The sequence below is a fragment of the Myodes glareolus genome, chromosome 27 (assembly GCF_982192425.1).
Source record: "Myodes glareolus chromosome 27, mMyoGla1.1, whole genome shotgun sequence".
NCBI lineage: Eukaryota > Metazoa > Chordata > Mammalia > Rodentia > Cricetidae > Myodes > Myodes glareolus.
Genome location: NC_142052.1, coordinates 22,335,430 through 22,353,310, shown reverse-complemented (window position 1 = coordinate 22,353,310; position 17,881 = coordinate 22,335,430). Strand labels below are relative to the sequence as shown.

Below are 17,881 nucleotides of genomic sequence, written 5' to 3'. Positions count from 1 at the left end.
ATTAACCCATTATTCTCATCTATGTTAGCCATAATGGCTCCATACCTTTCTCAGCTGGGCATGTTACATGCTGCCTCTTTGGTGGTCTGCACAGGAATGGCTCAGGAACCTTTCTCCTCCCTAGCCTTATCCTATTTTCATTACTCCGCCTCTACTTCCTGTCTGGTTGACCCACCTATACTTCCTGCCTGGCCAATCAGCGTTTTATTAAAATACATGATTGACAGAATACAGATAATTCTCCCGCACCAAAGCAGCTTCAAAGATTCTCTTTGCAGTTATGTCTTTAAAAGCTTACCCCACAGAGGAGATTCAACTCCTCTCTAAACCTTGTTCTAAGGGGGATAGAGATGAGTTCCAAACATGTTTGTCTTATGCTGATGAAACCTTGCTTATTACAGTCTGGGCCTCTCTGGTGGTCTCTCTCTGGGGGTCATAATCTGGGCACAACAAGAGGCGCTTGGATTTTCTGAGTTTGAGACCAGTCTGGCCTACAGAATGAGTTCCACAACTACACAGAAAAATCCTGTTTTGAAATCACCAAAACAAGAAAATCTGAATCAAACAAGTCTATGATCTAACTTTAACCTTCTCACCTTCAGGTAGCAGCACTTACATATAAAGTATATTGAAGTAGAAAAGTCTCTTTTTGTCACCTTGCTCTGGCTACCAAGCTCATTCCTTTACTAGTACTAGAGACTACTTTAAAATTTTGGTGAATACTTAAAACCAGCTGAGACATCAAGCCTCGTGGGATGAATAACAACTGGATTCTTCACTTGATCTTTGGGGAAAATCTGAGAAGAAATTTACTGGATTCTTCACTTGTCATTTATAAGTAGTAATTTTTTAAACAAACTGAAACACAGCTTGTGAGACATTCTAATAAGCCCACTTTCTATGTACTTGTTGAGCTTCATTCTACCTGTCCTGTTCATGCAGAGAATCTTGAACACCGCAGTTCATTCACCAGACCATGAAGGAAAATGTGCTGGTTAACAATAGTGCTCATGAAGACATTCCTTCTAGCTCCATTATTCTCTACGTATTTACATTTCCATGAACAGTACTCTTTTTATTATTATTCATTTTCCTGGAGTTTGCTTCAAATTTCAGTAATAAAATGGTCATCCAGCCTTCTGATGGGGGAAAATCATCTTGTTTAAGAACTGGCTCCTGCTTTTCTCTTTTCTGTTGTGTGAAATCCCTGTGAAAACCATGTAAAAAGTATCTTTAGTTTATCTGATCTCAGCATGAAGCCACAGAATAAACATTTCCTTTTGTGACCTCAAAATTCTCTTTAGCTGCTAATATTCTAGGCATTCTTTCCCCTGTGGGGCAAGGAATCCCTGCACCCACGTAGCACAGCACAGTGCACTGTACAAGTCAGCTAGCCACGGTGTGTCCCGGAGGAAAAAGGGAAAGTTCCTATGGAATGCAAGATTTTGGCGGTGTCTGCTTTTATAGCCAAGGGCAAGTGCTATTGAAATGCATATCTCAGCCAATCAAGAAAAGGTCTTTGACTCAGGCGGATGGAATGGCCAGAAACCTCTGTGCTGTCTCTTTAAGCTAAGCACACTTCTGCAATGTGGGAGGTGTTTTTGTCACTCAGGCCGCACTAGCCAATCAGGCCCTCCATGTGACCTGCCAGTCAGAAGTCCTACAGGGCTCTTCCGGGCATCCGCATTCAGTCTCGATTTTGCAGAGAAGCTGGCGCCGGTGGTTCCCTGTGTTGTGGTGAAGTTGCTGCTGCCAGGAGATGATAAACTGAGAGCTTTGGCGAGCTGAGAAACCACAACATGGTGAGCGGGGGAATGCTGTCTCCAGATGGGGAGGAGCAGAGGGTGAGGTGCGGGAGACAGTATTGTGTCCTTCTGGGATCTGTGTGGGAACCTGCTGCCAGATTCTCTGCATTGTTAAGTCCCATGCGGTTTTGTTAATTCCTAGACCTAGGGACAGGCCTCTGAATAACTTTGTGCTTTGGGCTTAATCCGCTTAGAGAATTGGGAGTAGGGTGCTGTGTGTACAAACATCTTTCTTGTCAACTTCAATATGCCGAAGTTGGAGAAGCCTAGTTTCTCCAGTATCTTCTCGATATTGAGCACTTTTTATTTAACTTTACATATAATCTTCATTTATATTTAACTATGTGGATGTTATCAAGGCATCTCACCTGTTGGGTAGCACTGCACTTCTAAGCTGCAACGTAGAAGAGTAGAATTGCTGATACAAAGGATTGCCAATGCCTTGGAAAGAGTTAAATCTCACAAAGTAGAATTTAGCTGAGGGAGGACTGCCTCTAAAACACACAAAAGATAAATGTATTTTAATCAGTTTAGGATGCTAGGGTACACATTGTTCAACTGGTTTGTCCAGATATTTGGCTCCAAACCATTACAAAGAAGTCACCACTGGTTTAAAACCAGACACCAGGCACATCCCCATATCAAAGAACAACCTCTATCAAGCCTCTCAAGGAGGCATTACAGGTTGGCACCCTAAGTGCGTGAAGTGATTTCTCAATGGAAAGGCCTATTAATTCTAAAACAGCCACATTTCCATCCTGTTAGAAAAATTGTTTCTGAGACAAATTCTCTTATGTTGACTCCGGTGGCCATGGTCTGTTGCTATCCAGGGCAATGACCTTGCAGTCCTATACATTACATTTTCAAATTTCCTTTAAAAAGTGATTGTACCACCTCACAGTTTTAAAATTATGCATTTGAGTTATATAGTTGACTATGCAATGCAGTTGCAGGGAAAGGATTTGCATATGGAGCATTCCTTCTGTCTTCAGACCACAATAGGAGGAAGCGTTTATTGAAGCTGGTGGAGACACAGTGCAGAAAAGGAGAGGCTGGACTGAGGGTGAAAACTTTCCCCCTTCAACAATAGTTGAGATTAGCTATGTGGAATCAGGTTGTCATTTGTAGATGCTCTATTTATGTCCTGATTGACCATTGTTTGTAGTCAAACAGACCAGCCCAAAAAGGAATCTGGGAAAGGGACTGACCTTATCTTTAAACTTAATTGCTATATTTACAATAGCTCATCTGAAATAGAAGATCTGGGTAAAATGTTGTGGCCCTACTTAACAAGACTTTTCTCTATTAAGGCATTGATCTTTCAAGAAAATACATGAGAAATTTTTAATGTGCTCTAATACAAATCTCTAGTCTCTGGAGTACATAACCATAAAGTCTGTCTCAAGTTTTCAAAATAGTTTTTGCAAAGACAACTATATCATATTTACATTCTCTTTGCTGCCTCCAAGCCCTAATATGCCTGGATTGTAATTCCTGGTCTGTTTTTCTTTAACAACAGCTACAAAGTAACCACAGTTGCACAATAACAGTAGTTACTTTATGAATGTGACCCGTGTCTTTAGGATTTCCCATCTCTGAGCCAATGGGATGGCTGCACTGGAAAGTAAGTATGTAACAGAATGTGCACACAGAGGACCCTGTGCTTTAGATGAGGAAGAAGATGTGCTCTAGGAGAGTGGAATAATGTGTACTAAATACAAATTTTCTAAACTAGGGCCCAGTCTGCTGGGCTGGGAGGGCAGAACTGGAGGGACTGTGCTGTCTGAGTCATTTGATCTCTGATCCTCCTGTAGAGGAGCTGCTAATATTGAGAGGCCCAGCTGTGTGGCCCTAGTCAGTGAGGGATTCTGGGAAGTGTTAGCAATCAAGAGTACTAGTGGCAGACAGTTTGTGAGTTCTTTCCATGATTCTCTTCTGTCTCTGCTGTAGGGAGTGGTAAGGAAGACTGTACGCTCTCCTGTAATGAGTGGGGGTGTGTGCAGAGCAGGTCTGTTGAAATGTCATTTCTGCTGGGACTTGGAAGTATCATGAGCTAGACTGTAGTTATGTTGGTCCATGTGGTTCATGTTGGCTCTTGCCCTTGTTCTCTGAACCTCTTTGTGTATGGAAATACTGGGGAAGGGGAGACTTTGCAACCCTGGACTGGAAGAAAATGATGCTGGTTATATCTCTGTCCAGAGTATTCACCTGGGCACTGCTTTCATTGTACAGTGGGAAGAGAGATTAGAAAACTGAAGGTTTAGTTTCTAGAAGTTCTGAATATTGCATTTCAATTTTAGGTTTGTGTTATAAAGATTACACATTGTATAGGACCTGGTAGAGCAATAGTTGAGTAGAGTACTTTTAACATTGTGTTGCCACTAGCTGCAATGGTGTGATCTAGTGAAGCTTAGTTCCAGAGGGCATAGAAAGTTTCTGATGTGCAGAGATTTCTCAGGTGTGCATTGGGTTGGACAGGTAGATAGGGCACAATCCACATATTCTGCTTTATGCCATGTAGCAGGAAGCAGATTTTAAATCATTTTTTAGGTTGTTTTGGGATTGGAAAAGATTAATTAAGTTAACACTTCATCAGGCATCTTAAAATATATGCTCAGTTAACAGAAAGGGGTAATTAAGGCCCGCAGAGATATATTACAGAATAAATTATTAACTTTTAAATTTTTAAATGCTAATAAAAAAGAAGCAACAGGTGTGGGTAAACATTAGATAATAAAAATCCCTGCTACATGAAACCAACCTGTATGCTTTAAAGATACATTGCATTCAGAATATAAACCAAGAAATGTATTAAGTTGGGGAAGAAAGTTATTGAGACCACTTAAATCCTTAAAGATTAGTTTCAGAAAAAAAGATCTCAAACAATAGTTCATCAGAGAGCATTATCATTCAATCTTAACTAATTTGTAAGACTAACAGATGTTTTCCTTTTGATTAAATATAATTTCCAAAAATAAAATTCCAAAAAGTTAGGGTTAAGGCAGAGTTTTGTCTTTACAAAAGCATGAAAATATCGAACTAAGGAATCTAAAAACCACTAAACAACTGAGATATCTAAAAAATAACACATCATCCAAATAAAATATCCCCATCTAAAAGAATAAATTGTCTTAACAGTCACTTTTTATAATCATCCTTATAATCATGTTAGGTGTGTTTTCAAGGTGAAACAAAAAGACATTTTCTTTCTCTTTTTTTTAAAGAAAGATTCCTCTGTGTTCCTCTGACTTTCCTGGAACTCACTTTCTAGAACAGGCTGGCCTCAAACTCAGTGAGATATATCTGCCTCTGCTATGAAAGTGCTGGGATTAATGGCATGCACCACTGTAGCCTGGCAAAAATTTATTTTAAATAGACGGGTGGTGTTGTTTCTTCATTTTAAATGTTGTTTGCTTTATATTTCCTGTTTACTCAGGTAATATTATATCCTTCTGGGTTCTCTGATGGAGCTAAGGACTCGATAATTGTAATTATGCATGTTAACAAATTGAAAAAAAATGACATAAAATGTATAAAGTATATATGGCTAGGTGACATAAAAAGATTGTTTAAGGTTGGTAAGGTTAGGATAAAAATTAATTTATGTACACCTTGGGCGTACTAAGATAGGATAGATGATCAAACATTTTCTCTGAATTTACCAAATGCAAATTGTTAGTATAATTCTTCAATGTATATATTATATATATTTATTGTATTTGGTGTACATAGCTTTACTATGTTAGTTAAAACCTTCACTTTTTAATTAGACAAATAGGGAAATGTGTGATAGTTTGATTATATTCTGATAATAAAGCTTGCTTAGGCTTAGAGTCACAGCATAGTTAATAACTACTTGACCAAAAATTACCATAGAGGTTTGGAGGACTCTGGACAGATAAGAGTCAGGATTACTAATGCAGGCCTAAGAGAATATTAGCACTTTACTAATATGGAGAAACTGAAGAGATGGTAGTCACTATTTGCTGGTTAACTGCTTTTCTGATCTTTCAGTTTCTTAACCTGCTCTCTGACTCCTGATTTCTTATTGTTAAATGTCAATTAGATTAATGCATCAGCATGGATAGAAATTTCTAAGCCTTTTGAAAATGAAGCCCATGTACCAGAGAAAGAGTCACAGAATTTCTCATTTGCCCTGCTGAATTTTCATCTTTGCTTGATCCAATCTTCCCTCAGTTTTCCTCATTCCTCTCTTTTATTTATCTTTTATTTATTCTTCTTTCATCTTGACATCAGTGTTTCCTCCCACCATTGCTCTCTGTCCCAACCTTCCCCCAAATCTCTTTTCTTTGTTTAACTTTAGAGAAGAGCAGGTCACTCATACATATCAACCAACATGGTGTCTTAATTAGAGTTTCTGTTGTTGTGATGAAACATGATGACCAAAATGCAAGATTGCGAGAAAGGGGTTAATTTGACTTATACTGCTATATTGTTGTTCACTGTTAAAGGATGTCAGGGAAGGAATTTTTAAGAGGGAAAGATTCTTAATTGATTTTTGTATGTTGAACCATCCTTGTATCTCTGAGATGAAGCTGACTTCATCATGGTAGATGATTTTTTTGATGTGTTCTTGGGTTTTACTTGCTAATATTTTATTGAATATTTTTGCATCTATGTTCATCAGTGAGATGGGTCTGGAATTCTCCTTCTTGGTTGAATCTTTGTGTGGTTTGGTATAAGGGTAACTAGCTTCATAAAAGGAGTCTGGCAATCTTACTTCTGTTTCTATTATGTGGAACCTTTTGAGGAGTATAGTTATTAGTTCTTGGTTCTGACAGAATTTTGAAATGAAACTGTCTTGTCATGGGCTTCTTCTGGTTGGAAGGCTTTTGATGATTTCTTCTCTTTCGTTGCAGGTTTTTATGCTAATTTGAATTGTTCATCTGGTGTTGATTTAATTTTGGTATTTTATTGACTTTAGCCCTCAGTTTGATTATTTCCTATCCTCTACTCCTCCTCGGTGAGTCAGCTTGTTTTTGTTCTAGAGCTTTCAGGTGTGCTGTTAAGTCACTGGTGTGAGTTTTCTCCTCTTTCTTTATGTAGGCACTTAGTGCTCTGAACTTTCATCCTAGCACTGCTTTCATAGTGTCCCATAGATTTGGGTATGCTGTGCCATCATTTTTGTTGAATTCTACAAAGGCTTTAATTTCTTTCTTTATTTCTTCCTTGACCTAGGGGTGGTTTAATAGAACACTGTTCAATTTCCATGAGTTTTTAGGCTTTCTGCGATTAGTGTTGTTAAATCCTAACTTTAAACCATGGTGACCTGATAAGACACAGGGGGTTATTCCATTCTTTTTTGTGTCGAGGTTTGCTTTCTTACCATGTGTGTGGTCCATGTTAGAAAAGGTTCCGTGAGGTACTGAGAGGAAGGTATATTCTTCTGTGTTTGGGTGGAATGTTCTGTAGATGTCTGTTGAGTCCATTTAAGTCAAGACATCTGTTAGTTGTCTCATTTTTCTGTTAAGTTTCTGTCTGGATGACCTGCCCACTGGGGAAAGTGGGGTGTTGAACTCTCCTACTATTCTTTCCTTCTTTCTTTCTTTATTAAAAATTTCCACCTCCTCCCTGCCTCCCTTTTCCCTTCCTGTCTCCACCTCCCCCTCCCTCTCTAGTCCTAACAGCAGTCAGGTTTCCCTGCCCTGTGGGAAGTCCAAGGTCCCTCCTCCATCCAGGTCTATAGAGGTGAACATCCAAACAAACCAGGCTCCCACAAAGTCAGTCCATGCAGTAGAATCAAAACCCAGTGCCATTGTCCTTGGCTTCTCAGTCAGCCTTCATTGCCAGCCACATTCACAGTGTCCAGTTTGATCACATGCTCCATCAGTCCCAGTCCAGCTGGCCTTGGTGAGCTCCCATTAGATCAGTCCCACCGTCACAGTGGGTAGACACAGCCCTCGTGGTCCTGATTTCCTTGCTCAAGTTCTTCAATATCCAGGAGGATAACTGTATAATTTTCTTTGGGTTCACTTTCTTATTTAGCTTCTCTAAGATCAAGAATTACAGGCTCAATGTCCTTTAATTATGGCTAGAATCCACTTAAGAGTGAATACATATCATATTCCTCTCTTTGGGTCTGGGTTACCTCACTCAGTAAAGCGTTTTCTATTTCTATCCATTTTTATGCAAAATTCAAGTTGGGCCCCTTAAGCTCCTTCTTCAGGGTCTTCTCTGTTCCACCCTTCCCTTCCCACTGCTCACCCCCCCACCAAGCTTGCCCTATTGTCTGTGAACTTCTTGGCCCAGGAGCAGGTCCTGCTCCTTCACTGAGGCTACCCACCCAGAGGGGTGACTGTGCACCCGCCCAGGAGGGGAGTGCACTGCACCTCCAGCTCTTGCTGCAGGGGCTTCTTGCCTCTGCACAATTCTCCCCTCCCCCTGGAGTTCACCCTTTTGTCCGTGGGGTCCTTAGACCTCCAAGAGTCCTGTCCCTGTGCTGAGGACAACCTTTCAGACCGGCCAACCGGGGAACAGTTCCTGGACCTGCACTGAGGAGATCCACCCAGAGTCAGTCACATCAATGGTTGGACCAAGACACCAAGACTCTCCTGGCTGCATTTGAAGGAAGAGATGGGCAGGCGCCAATGCAAGAATTCCTCCAACAACCCGAAAGGCAACATGACATCACCAGAATCCAGGGATCTCCTACTACTCTTGTAAAGCAATTTAAGCTTTAGTAATGTTTCTTTTACATGTGTTGTTGTTCTTATATTTGTGGCAGAGATGTTCAGGATTGAGCCTTCATCTTGATGGATTGTTCCTGTTATAAGTATGATGTGTCCTTCTTCATCTATTCTGATCGGCTTTACTTTGAAGTCTATTTTGTTCGCTATTATGATACCTATACTTGTGTGCTGCTTAGATCCATTTGAATGGAAAATCTTTTTCCAATGCTTTACTCTTTGGCAATGTTTGTCTTTGAGATTTAGGCATGTTTTTTTCATAAAGTAAAAGAATGGATCCTGCTTTTGTATCCATTTTCTTAGTCTGTGCCATTTTATAGGTTAATTGAGTCTATTGATATTAAGAGGTGTAAATGAGTGATTGCTAGTTCCTGTTAATTTTCAGTAGTGGTGTTTGTGTGTTTCCAATCTTTGGGGTTTGTGGATGTCTGGTTATCTGTTGTCTGTATTTATAGTTAGCTTCCTTGGGTAGGAGTTTTTTCTCTAGTACTTTCTGTGTGACTGGATTTGAGGATTGGTATTGTTTAAATCTGGATTTGCCATGGAATATCTTGTTTTCTCCATTGATGGTGATTGAAAGCTTTGGTGAGTCTGGTGTCTGTGGTCTCTTAGTGTCTTCAGCACATCTCTCCAGGGCCTTCTTGATTTCATGGTTTCCATGGAGAATTCGGGTGTTATTCTGACAGGTCTGCTTTCATATTATACTTGACCATTATCTTTTGCAGCTCTTAATATTCTTTCTCCATTCTCTATGTTTTGCATTTTGATCATTATATGTTGAGTGGATTTTTGTTGTTCCAGTCTATTTGGTGTTCTATAAGCTTCTTGTACCTTCATAAGGATATTCTTCTTTGGGTTGGGAAAATTTTTTACTATGTTTTTTTTTTGTTGTTGAATATAGTTTCTGTGCCTTTGAGTTGGTGTTCTTCTCTTTCTTCTATCCCTATTATTCTTAGGTTTTAATATTTTTCATGGTGTCACAGATTTCCAGGATGTTTTGTGTATAGAATTTGTTGGATTTATTGTTTTCTTTGACCATTGATTTGATTTCCTCTATAGTATCTTCAGCACCTGAGATCCTCTCTTCTATCTCTTGTATTCTGTTGGTTACACTTCCTTCTGTAGTTCCCATTTGTTTACCCAGATTTTCCATATACAGAATTTTCTTCATTTGTTTCCTTTATTGTCTCTATTTCAGTCTTCAAGTCTTGAGCTGTTTGTTTCATCTGTTTGATTGTTTTTTCTTGGTTTCTTTGAGAGACTTATTGATGTCTTCCAATTTTTTGCTTTTTTTTTTCTTTATTTCTTTAAGGAAATTTTTATTTCCTTCATCATCCTCCTATAGTTACATTGGAGACTCCATCATTCTCACAAAGTTACATTGAAAATCATTTTTTTTTTGCTTCTCCTGCATTAGGATGATCAAGTCTTCCTATTGTGTGACCACTGGGTTCTGGTGTTACCATGTTGCTTTCCATGTTGTTGGATGAATTCTTGCATTGGTGCCTACCCATCTCATCCTTCAATTGATGACAGCAGCGTCTTTGTCCAATCCTTAAAGTGGTTGTTTGTGTCTTTGAGACCTGTTCTTGGCACAACAGCCTGTGCTTCAGTGTCCCTCTCTTGGGCCACCTTGTGAAGCTGCATCTTGTGTTTTAATGTTCCTCTGAAGTTGCAAGGGACTGGGAGGTAGGATGGGGGGCTTTGGTAGTGGAGTGAGACTTGTAGCTTTCAGGATCTGATGGATGGTGTGGGGGTGTTTGAGCAGCACACCTAGAGGAAACTTGTCTGTTGCCTGGCTAGAGAAATAAAGCAGGTGGTGTTTGGGCCCAGGGTTTTGCCCCAATATGGAGGTCCTAGAGAGGTTGTCCTACTGGGTGGGTCACCACTCAACTCTTGGTCCTTTTTGTGTAATAGCAGGCTGTGCTTCAGAGTTCTACATAGGTTGAGTGTGCACAGATAGGAGAGCTTGGGGTAGAGTGGGACTTGTATCTTTCAAGGTTCAATGGATGGGATGGGGATGGTGGAGCAGCCTACTTTCAGGAAACTCACAGGCTAGCAGGCTTGAGAATCTGAGGGGAGGTCCTGGGGTTTTCTGGTATTGAGGGCCTAGAGAGTGTGCTGCATAGTACACTGTATAGTAGCAGGCTGTGTTTCAGAGTTCCATTGAGGTTCTGGCAGGGGTTTGTAGGGGTGTAATTGGAGATTTGGGGCAGAGTGGGACTTGTAGAAATCAGGGTCCAATGGATCATGAGTATATTTCTTAAACTTCAGATTTTAAGTTTCTTCAATTATTGCTTGTTTGTTTGTTTTTCAGTTTCTCAAGACAGGGATTTTTCTGTACCTTTGAAGTCTTTTTGTTTTCTGTGTTTGTTTTGTTTTTCTTCTTGGTTTTTCAAGACAGGGTTTCAGGTAGTTTTAGAGTCTGGCCTGGAACTAGCTCTTGTAGACCAGGTTGGCCTCAATCCTACAGAGATCCACCTGTCTCTGCCTCCTGAGTATTGGAATTAAAGGTGTACATCACTCTTCTTTGGCAAACAAGTATTTAATGGGTTTTTCAAGATAAGGTTTCTCTGTGTTTATCTGATTCTGCTGGTACACAAGTCATACAGCAGGTTGTTCTCAAAGTCACAGAGATCTGCCTGTCTCTTCCTCCCAGGTGCAGGAGTTTAAAGCATGCACCACCACTTCCTGGCCAAACTTGCATTTCTTTATATTCTTTTTTGTGTGAAAATATGGTAATATTTTATTGTGTGATTTCATACAATAGAAACTGTCTTTACACTTGCATAACCACACAAAAGAAATGGGCCCAATGTTGTACTAGCTATTCTAAGTAATTCATTCTGAATTAAAGGAGGATGGTTTTAACTGACTGAGTTTTCAGATGTAATTTTGCGTGAATTAGAATGAGTGTGTTCTCTTAAACTTCTGCATGAAACACAAAATCTAGGGAGAGTTGATGCACTGGTACTAAATTTGAAGAAAGTTTACAAACTTCCCATTCATTTCATGTCTTTCCTGTCACTATCTCATTCTATCACCATGGTGAATTCCTCTCAGCTTTCAAATCATTTCCAAAGAAAATTTCAGGTAAAACTATGTGTCTTCTATGGAAAAGGACATATGGACATTTCCAATTGCCCTGACTCCATTCTGTTGTTTTTGAAATGTGTTTTTTTTTTTTTTGGCATAATAGACAGAAATACTAATAAGAGTTTAACAACCAAAATTCTGATCTCTTTGTAACAAGAACTATGATCAATTTACCAGGTCCCTTCAGGGACTATTATTTAGACTTCTCTTGCTACTTTTGCTCCTGGACTGAAATCAGGTACAAATATTTGATCATGTAATTTGGGTCCTTTTTAACTGTTCCTTACCTATTCCTTTTGATTATAAATTAGAGAAAGTTTGCTGTGGGACAATGGTCATGGACTTTTTAAAGACTTGTCAATTGTATTGTTTTAAGAAAATGTTCATTGGCCAGTAGCCTTTCAGGAAGTATATGCTGGATGACCAAGCAGGAAGTATAGGCAGGGCTGATCAGAGCAGGAGAATTCTGGGAAGGGGAAAGGTTCAGCCTGCAGTTATCACCCACAAGCAGAGGACATAAGATGAGATTGCCTTGCTGATAGAAGGTACCAAGCCATGTGGCTGACACAGACAAGAATTATGGATGATTGTAGGATGTAAGGGTTAATAGGAAGCATGAGCTAATAGGCACACCAGTTTATAATCAACGTAGACCTCTGTTTGTTTTGGGGGACTGAATGACTACTGGAGCTGGTGAAACAGAAACCTCTGTTAACAAATGTTGTCAATGTGGATACCTAAATCCAATTTAAACTTGAGAGAGCTTGGAAATTAATTTTAGACACAAAAGAACAGAGTTAAGCATGATTTCTTGGTATCAGTATTTTCCTAACTGGGCTCTGTTTGATACAGGCAAGTGTTTCTCATTTAAGAGAACCTTCCTGTCTCAGTTTTAGCTGTAAAATCCTTGCAGTCCTTTTAAATAGCACCACACCAAACATTTAAATGGTATCTATGTTCAGTTACCATCATGCTTCTTACTGGTGATAAGGACCTTGAAACTCCATAGAATTGTGGCAATAAACATAGCTCCTGCCAGTACCTCACCAATGAGGCTAGCCTCTCAGAAAGCTAAAGAATCAGGGTAATCCAGCTGTCGAAACCAAGGCTTTATCCATAGCCATATTGCTTAGCAAATTATAGGGATAAAGAGAAGATTCAATAATCTACACTTTTATTCTATCATTTCATTGGGTGCCTTTTTTTAGGTGGATGTTTCTGCTCTACCAAAACTCAAATACACAGCAGCCACCTCATAAACAATTGACCCGGAAGCTTAATAAAACTTAAGAATGCTTGCGCCGTCCCTTAGGCTTATTACTAACTCACTTTTAGACTGAATATTGACATTCATCAAAACAATCATGCTACCCTTTAAAGCTTATTTTATTCTTTTTTCTCTCATTCAATGATATGAATGCATATTTAAAATGCATATTTAAGCTGGAATTAGAGGTGTATGGCTGTAATCACTGTACACAGGAGTGTGGGTGGGGCCAATCTCAGTGCGTTTGAGGGTTTGAGGCCAGCTTGTTCCCCATAATAAATTCCTGGCATCCATGTTTATGTAGACATATCCTATCTCAAAAAAGGCCCAGAAGAAAGCTTACTTTAAATTATGGAACTTTTCCTCATAAAATTTGACTGGACTTAGACTGAATTCAACCATCCTTTTTTATCTTTACTCACATAGAGAGAGAGCTGTCTTAACAATGAAAATAAGAAGGAATATACAAATTCCCATTCCCATTCTGTCCATTGAATCCCTTGACAACCATCTAGAGGTGACTTTATCTTTCAAGTGATAAGAGACAGAAGGAAACTGGGACACCTTCACCTTCAGCACTGTAATGACATATGTGAAACACAGAGAGTCGTTTCATGAGTACTGGTCCTCTTGGTACCCAAGTTTAATTTTCTAGCACACACATCAGATTGGTCAGAAATCCCTGTAATTGTAGGTTCTGAAGATCTGGTGCATTTTTCTGGCCTTAGGGCACCAGATTGGCAAATGTTGAAGAAAAAGATATGTCGGTGACTCTATGTTTTAAATAGGTTTTCTTCATGTTTATATATTCTTAATCATATTAAAAAATACACAAATATTAATAAATACCCATAACGTAGCTTTAATAATGTTTTCTGTCAAAAGCAGATCAGAATCATGTTGCTCAGTAACAAGTAGATCTTTACTGCAAGTGGGTGAATTAGCTTCAGACATGGATGATCTTCATATTTGTGTGTTCAAATGAATGTGTTCAGGTTTGAAACCATAACACACAATGAAAAGAAATGGACCCAGCAGATTCTATTCACATATTTGTCCAAACTTATTAGTACATACTTAACAATGAAGGAATTGGAAGAGAAATACTTGGAAAGGGATAGAGAGAGAGAACACAAAAGGGTAAAGAGATGTAATATATTTTAATTTCAATGTGTAAAAATAAAATTTTTAATAAAATGTGGCTTAAGAAGAGCTTAGAAATTAAGAACAATGGTTGTTTTTGAAGATATCAGAGGTTATGTTGCTAGAACACCTTGTAACTCAGGTTCAAGGGATCTGATTTCCTCTTCTGCCTCTGCAGGTCTTGACATGGACACATTTGAGCAAACATTCACACGTATAAAATGAAGCTTAAGGAATGAAATCCTGTAGAGTAAATTTCACATCCTTGAAACAGATAGTAGTCAGGGCTAGCTAAAATGAACTATTTTTGGTCCTTCTTAGAAGTCTCTCTCATCTTCCTTTGAACCACCATTTTCAGTGTCAAAAGAAGCCTTATTCTGAAGTTAGAAGAGCTCAGAATAGCTGTTAATTTAAGACAATCTTTTACAACGTGGTCAGGACTTTCCCATATTTTTGTATTTGTTGTCTATTTCCTACATATGTTGATATATCTTTTAAATGTATCTTTTAGATCTTGCTTGATCAGAACAATAGTTTTGCTCTGTAAATCTCCATCTGCCTACTTGGTTAGACATGCCTTCTCCTGTCTCCCTCCCTTTTTTGTTGTTTTATTTTTCAAGACTAAGTTTCTCTATAGTTTTGTAGCCTGACTTGGACCTATCTCTTGTAGATGAGGCTGGCCTTGAACTCACAGAAGTCTGTCTGCCTCTGACTCCCAAGAGTTCAGATTAAAGGTGTGTGCTACCACCACCTGACTTCTCATGTCTCTTTTAAAGTTGTTTAGAGTATAACCTTGGTCCTGAACTCTAAAGAAACTTCAAGATGACAGCATGTGTGGAATGCAAAATGTGTCCCAGGCTGGCTCCTCTTTATAGCATTAACCACTACTAGATGCCTGCTGTTGTTACAGCAGTTTATGTTAATTAAATGTTTAAGTTTGTGGAATGATTTATGCCTGGAAAGGCATATTCTGAACATCAGTCTTGTAGAAAAATGTTTCTGAGACAAAAATTCTTTTTTTGGATCAGGTAGCCTTGATCCCACTCCATTGCTCCCCAGGGAATTGACCTTGTTCTCCTGGTTATTAAACCAACTAAATTTTTAGATTGAAGATCTTAGTCACCACTGTACTGTGAAATTTCAAACTTGAGTCATGGAGTCAACTGTTCATTTCAGTAACAGAAAAAGGATTTGTGTGGAGCATGGTTTTGGCTTTCAGACCTTAATAGTATACACAAGCTGTGTATACTATAGGGGAAACACTGTAGGCAAACAGCTGTGAAGTCACCATTATGAAATAAGATATAATTGTAGATGGATAAGTAATTTTGTAATTTCTCAGCATGTATTGATCCATGTAATGTAGTGAAGGCAGGCCAGATTTGGGTGTATAATGTGGGAATGTTAACTGATCCAATTTGAAATTCCAACAAGGAGCTCTCATATACAGATGTGTTCCATCTTGCTTGTCATAGTTATGTCCATTAGCTCTAGCTGTGGTTCCGGCAGCTAACACTGCATTTAAGGACAGGGTGGAATAATATCTCATTAATTCCATTCCCTCTGCCAGAGAATGGTTTTGTGGTTTTCAAAGTCAGTCTACCTTTGTGGGTGTTTCAGCTACATCTTTTTTTAAAACAAACTATGAGTTTCAATTTTTAACTTAGAATTTCTTTAAATGCATCATTGTTCTAATCTCTTATTTCCTCCTATTCCCCTTTTGTCCAGGTCATTGAGGATTTCTTTCCAGTTTTTATGCAGTCTGTTGTTTACTTATTTATGTTTAGAGCAATATCTACTGTAACATAGGCTGGCCACACACAATGCCATTGAGAATTCCATTGCACACCTAATCCTGCTTCTGCTTCCAAGTGTTGAAAAGTCCTGCAACTGCTTCATGGCTGGGCCTTAAGTGGTCAGTGAGAAGGAAAATAGACTGTTAAATGGGGGCCCTCCTACTTCTATGGTTTAGCATGCAAATTTAAAAATGAAGATGGATTGTGTACAAATTGCGTTCAATGACCAACTTAAAGCATGCGGACTCCCAGTACAGAAAGGGATGGACAAGAAGAAGCATGAAAACTTACTAAAGTAGTCTACTTTAGAAATAAGTTGTGAGGTGATATATTCTAGATGATTGATTGAAGGGTGATCCTGATTAGTAGTATTAATAAAATCCCAGAGTCAGATATTGGGGTAAAGCTGATAGAACAGAGAAGCAACACAACAGCCACATTAACTTCTTGCCGCTCCAAATCCCCACAGACATGGGAAATATATCTGAGATCATCTTTTGGGCAGTAAGTGATTTTAGCCTCTCAGCAATCTCCCCAACTCAAGGCTGAGTGCCTTAAATCCAATTAGAGATTGACAAATGAGACAGATTTCTGCTGGGTACCCATTGTTCTCCACCAATAATCCCCACACATTGAATGTGGGTACAGGAGGATTTTGCCTTTCAGGTCCATTTAGTGTACATAGCAAGAACCTGTCTCAAAAGAAAACATTAAGCAAATATCATTTGTGCTGATTTTGGTGGTTCATACTTTAGATTCCAGAACATAGCAAGTTGATGCAGGAGTATCACCAGTAGGTTCAAACCAGGCTAAGGTATCTTGTGAGACCCTGGTCAACAAAACTTCCCCTCCCCAAATGTTTCAGACTGTTGTTCTTTTTCCTGTTTCTTAAACCTAACAAAGTTCTACCCATTTGTTTGGGAATGCTGAAATCAATACCTAAAATGAAAATGGAGAACTAATTAGCACTTATTGTAGATTCTAACTTCATAATTCTCAAGGGGAGATATACTGCATGAACACTTTTCACTCTTTTAAATAACTGAGCCTGTTAAAATAATCTTAAAATGTTTTATTAAACATACAATGATTTACTAGCTAGGGACTTGAGAAATTATGAGTAAAATCTATCTCAGAAAAAAATTCAGATTGTTAATTCAACACATCCAATACAAAATGTCAGTGGGTTTTCCCTTGCTGTGGTTTAAGCTTTAATGGTGTTATATTCCTTTCAAGAATTCATTTACTTAATTTTAAATTTAATAGACTTAAATAAATGACAGCAAGATAAAATTTAAAGATAAATAGATTTCTATTAACAAGCACCTTCAACTTGATCAAAACAAATGATTAAATCTTGCCATAGATCTAATGGCTCATACTGTTTGATAAATTTTTCATCAGAAATAACACTCAATATTACACTTCATTTTTCCCATACTCTTTTGACTATTACTGCATGAAAGGTTATTTTCTTCATGTGTATATAATGTGATACTGAAGAATTTGCTAAAAGTGCTTCAGGTATATAATTATGGCATTAATAAAAAATTGGGAACTAGAAGTTTAAAAATTTAATTGACTAAAATTTATAGTATATTAGTCAGAGTAACAGTCTAGAGTAACAGAACTTAAGGACTGAATATCACTCTCCATCTATACATCTGTCTGTCTGTTGTCTGTCTGTCTATGTGTGGGTGTATATGGGGATTTATTGGAACAACTTAAAGGCTGCACTCCAACAATTGCTGTCAGTGACTGGAAAGTGCAAGATCTCGTAGTTACTCAGTTCCAGCAGACTGGGTGTCTCAGCTGTTTAGTGTATGTGCTGGAATCCCTGAGAAGTAGACTTCTATGACAATGAGTACATGTGCTGACAAGGTCAGGGAAAGCAGAGAAAGAAATAACAGCCCACATTCCTTCCAGCAGAAGATATGACCCAGACTAAACACGTGCCTCCCAGCCTCAAGTTCTAGATTACAGGCAGGAGTCATCCATCCTCAGTATCTGGATCAAAGGCATGTTTTCTTGCCTTAAGGTCCTGATCACAATTGTGTTCTCCATTTT

At 38.7% G+C, this 17,881-nt stretch overlaps 1 protein-coding gene across 2 annotated transcripts in view; it reads left to right on the top strand.

Annotated features, from left to right (window-relative positions):
* The first annotated feature begins 1,660 nt into the window (after nt 1-1,660).
* Nucleotides 1,661-17,881, top strand: part of LOC148117606 (zinc finger protein 431-like) — a 59,422-nt gene continuing 43,201 nt past the window's right edge. For both annotated transcript variants that reach the window (XM_087902470.1, XM_087902469.1), the window contains exons 1-2: nt 1,661-1,802; nt 3,325-3,429. In XM_087902470.1, the coding sequence (XP_087758596.1) occupies nt 3,409-3,429 (21 nt within the window). In that variant the 5' untranslated portion in view covers nt 1,661-1,802; nt 3,325-3,408. The remainder of the gene's footprint in view (nt 1,803-3,324; nt 3,430-17,881) is intronic.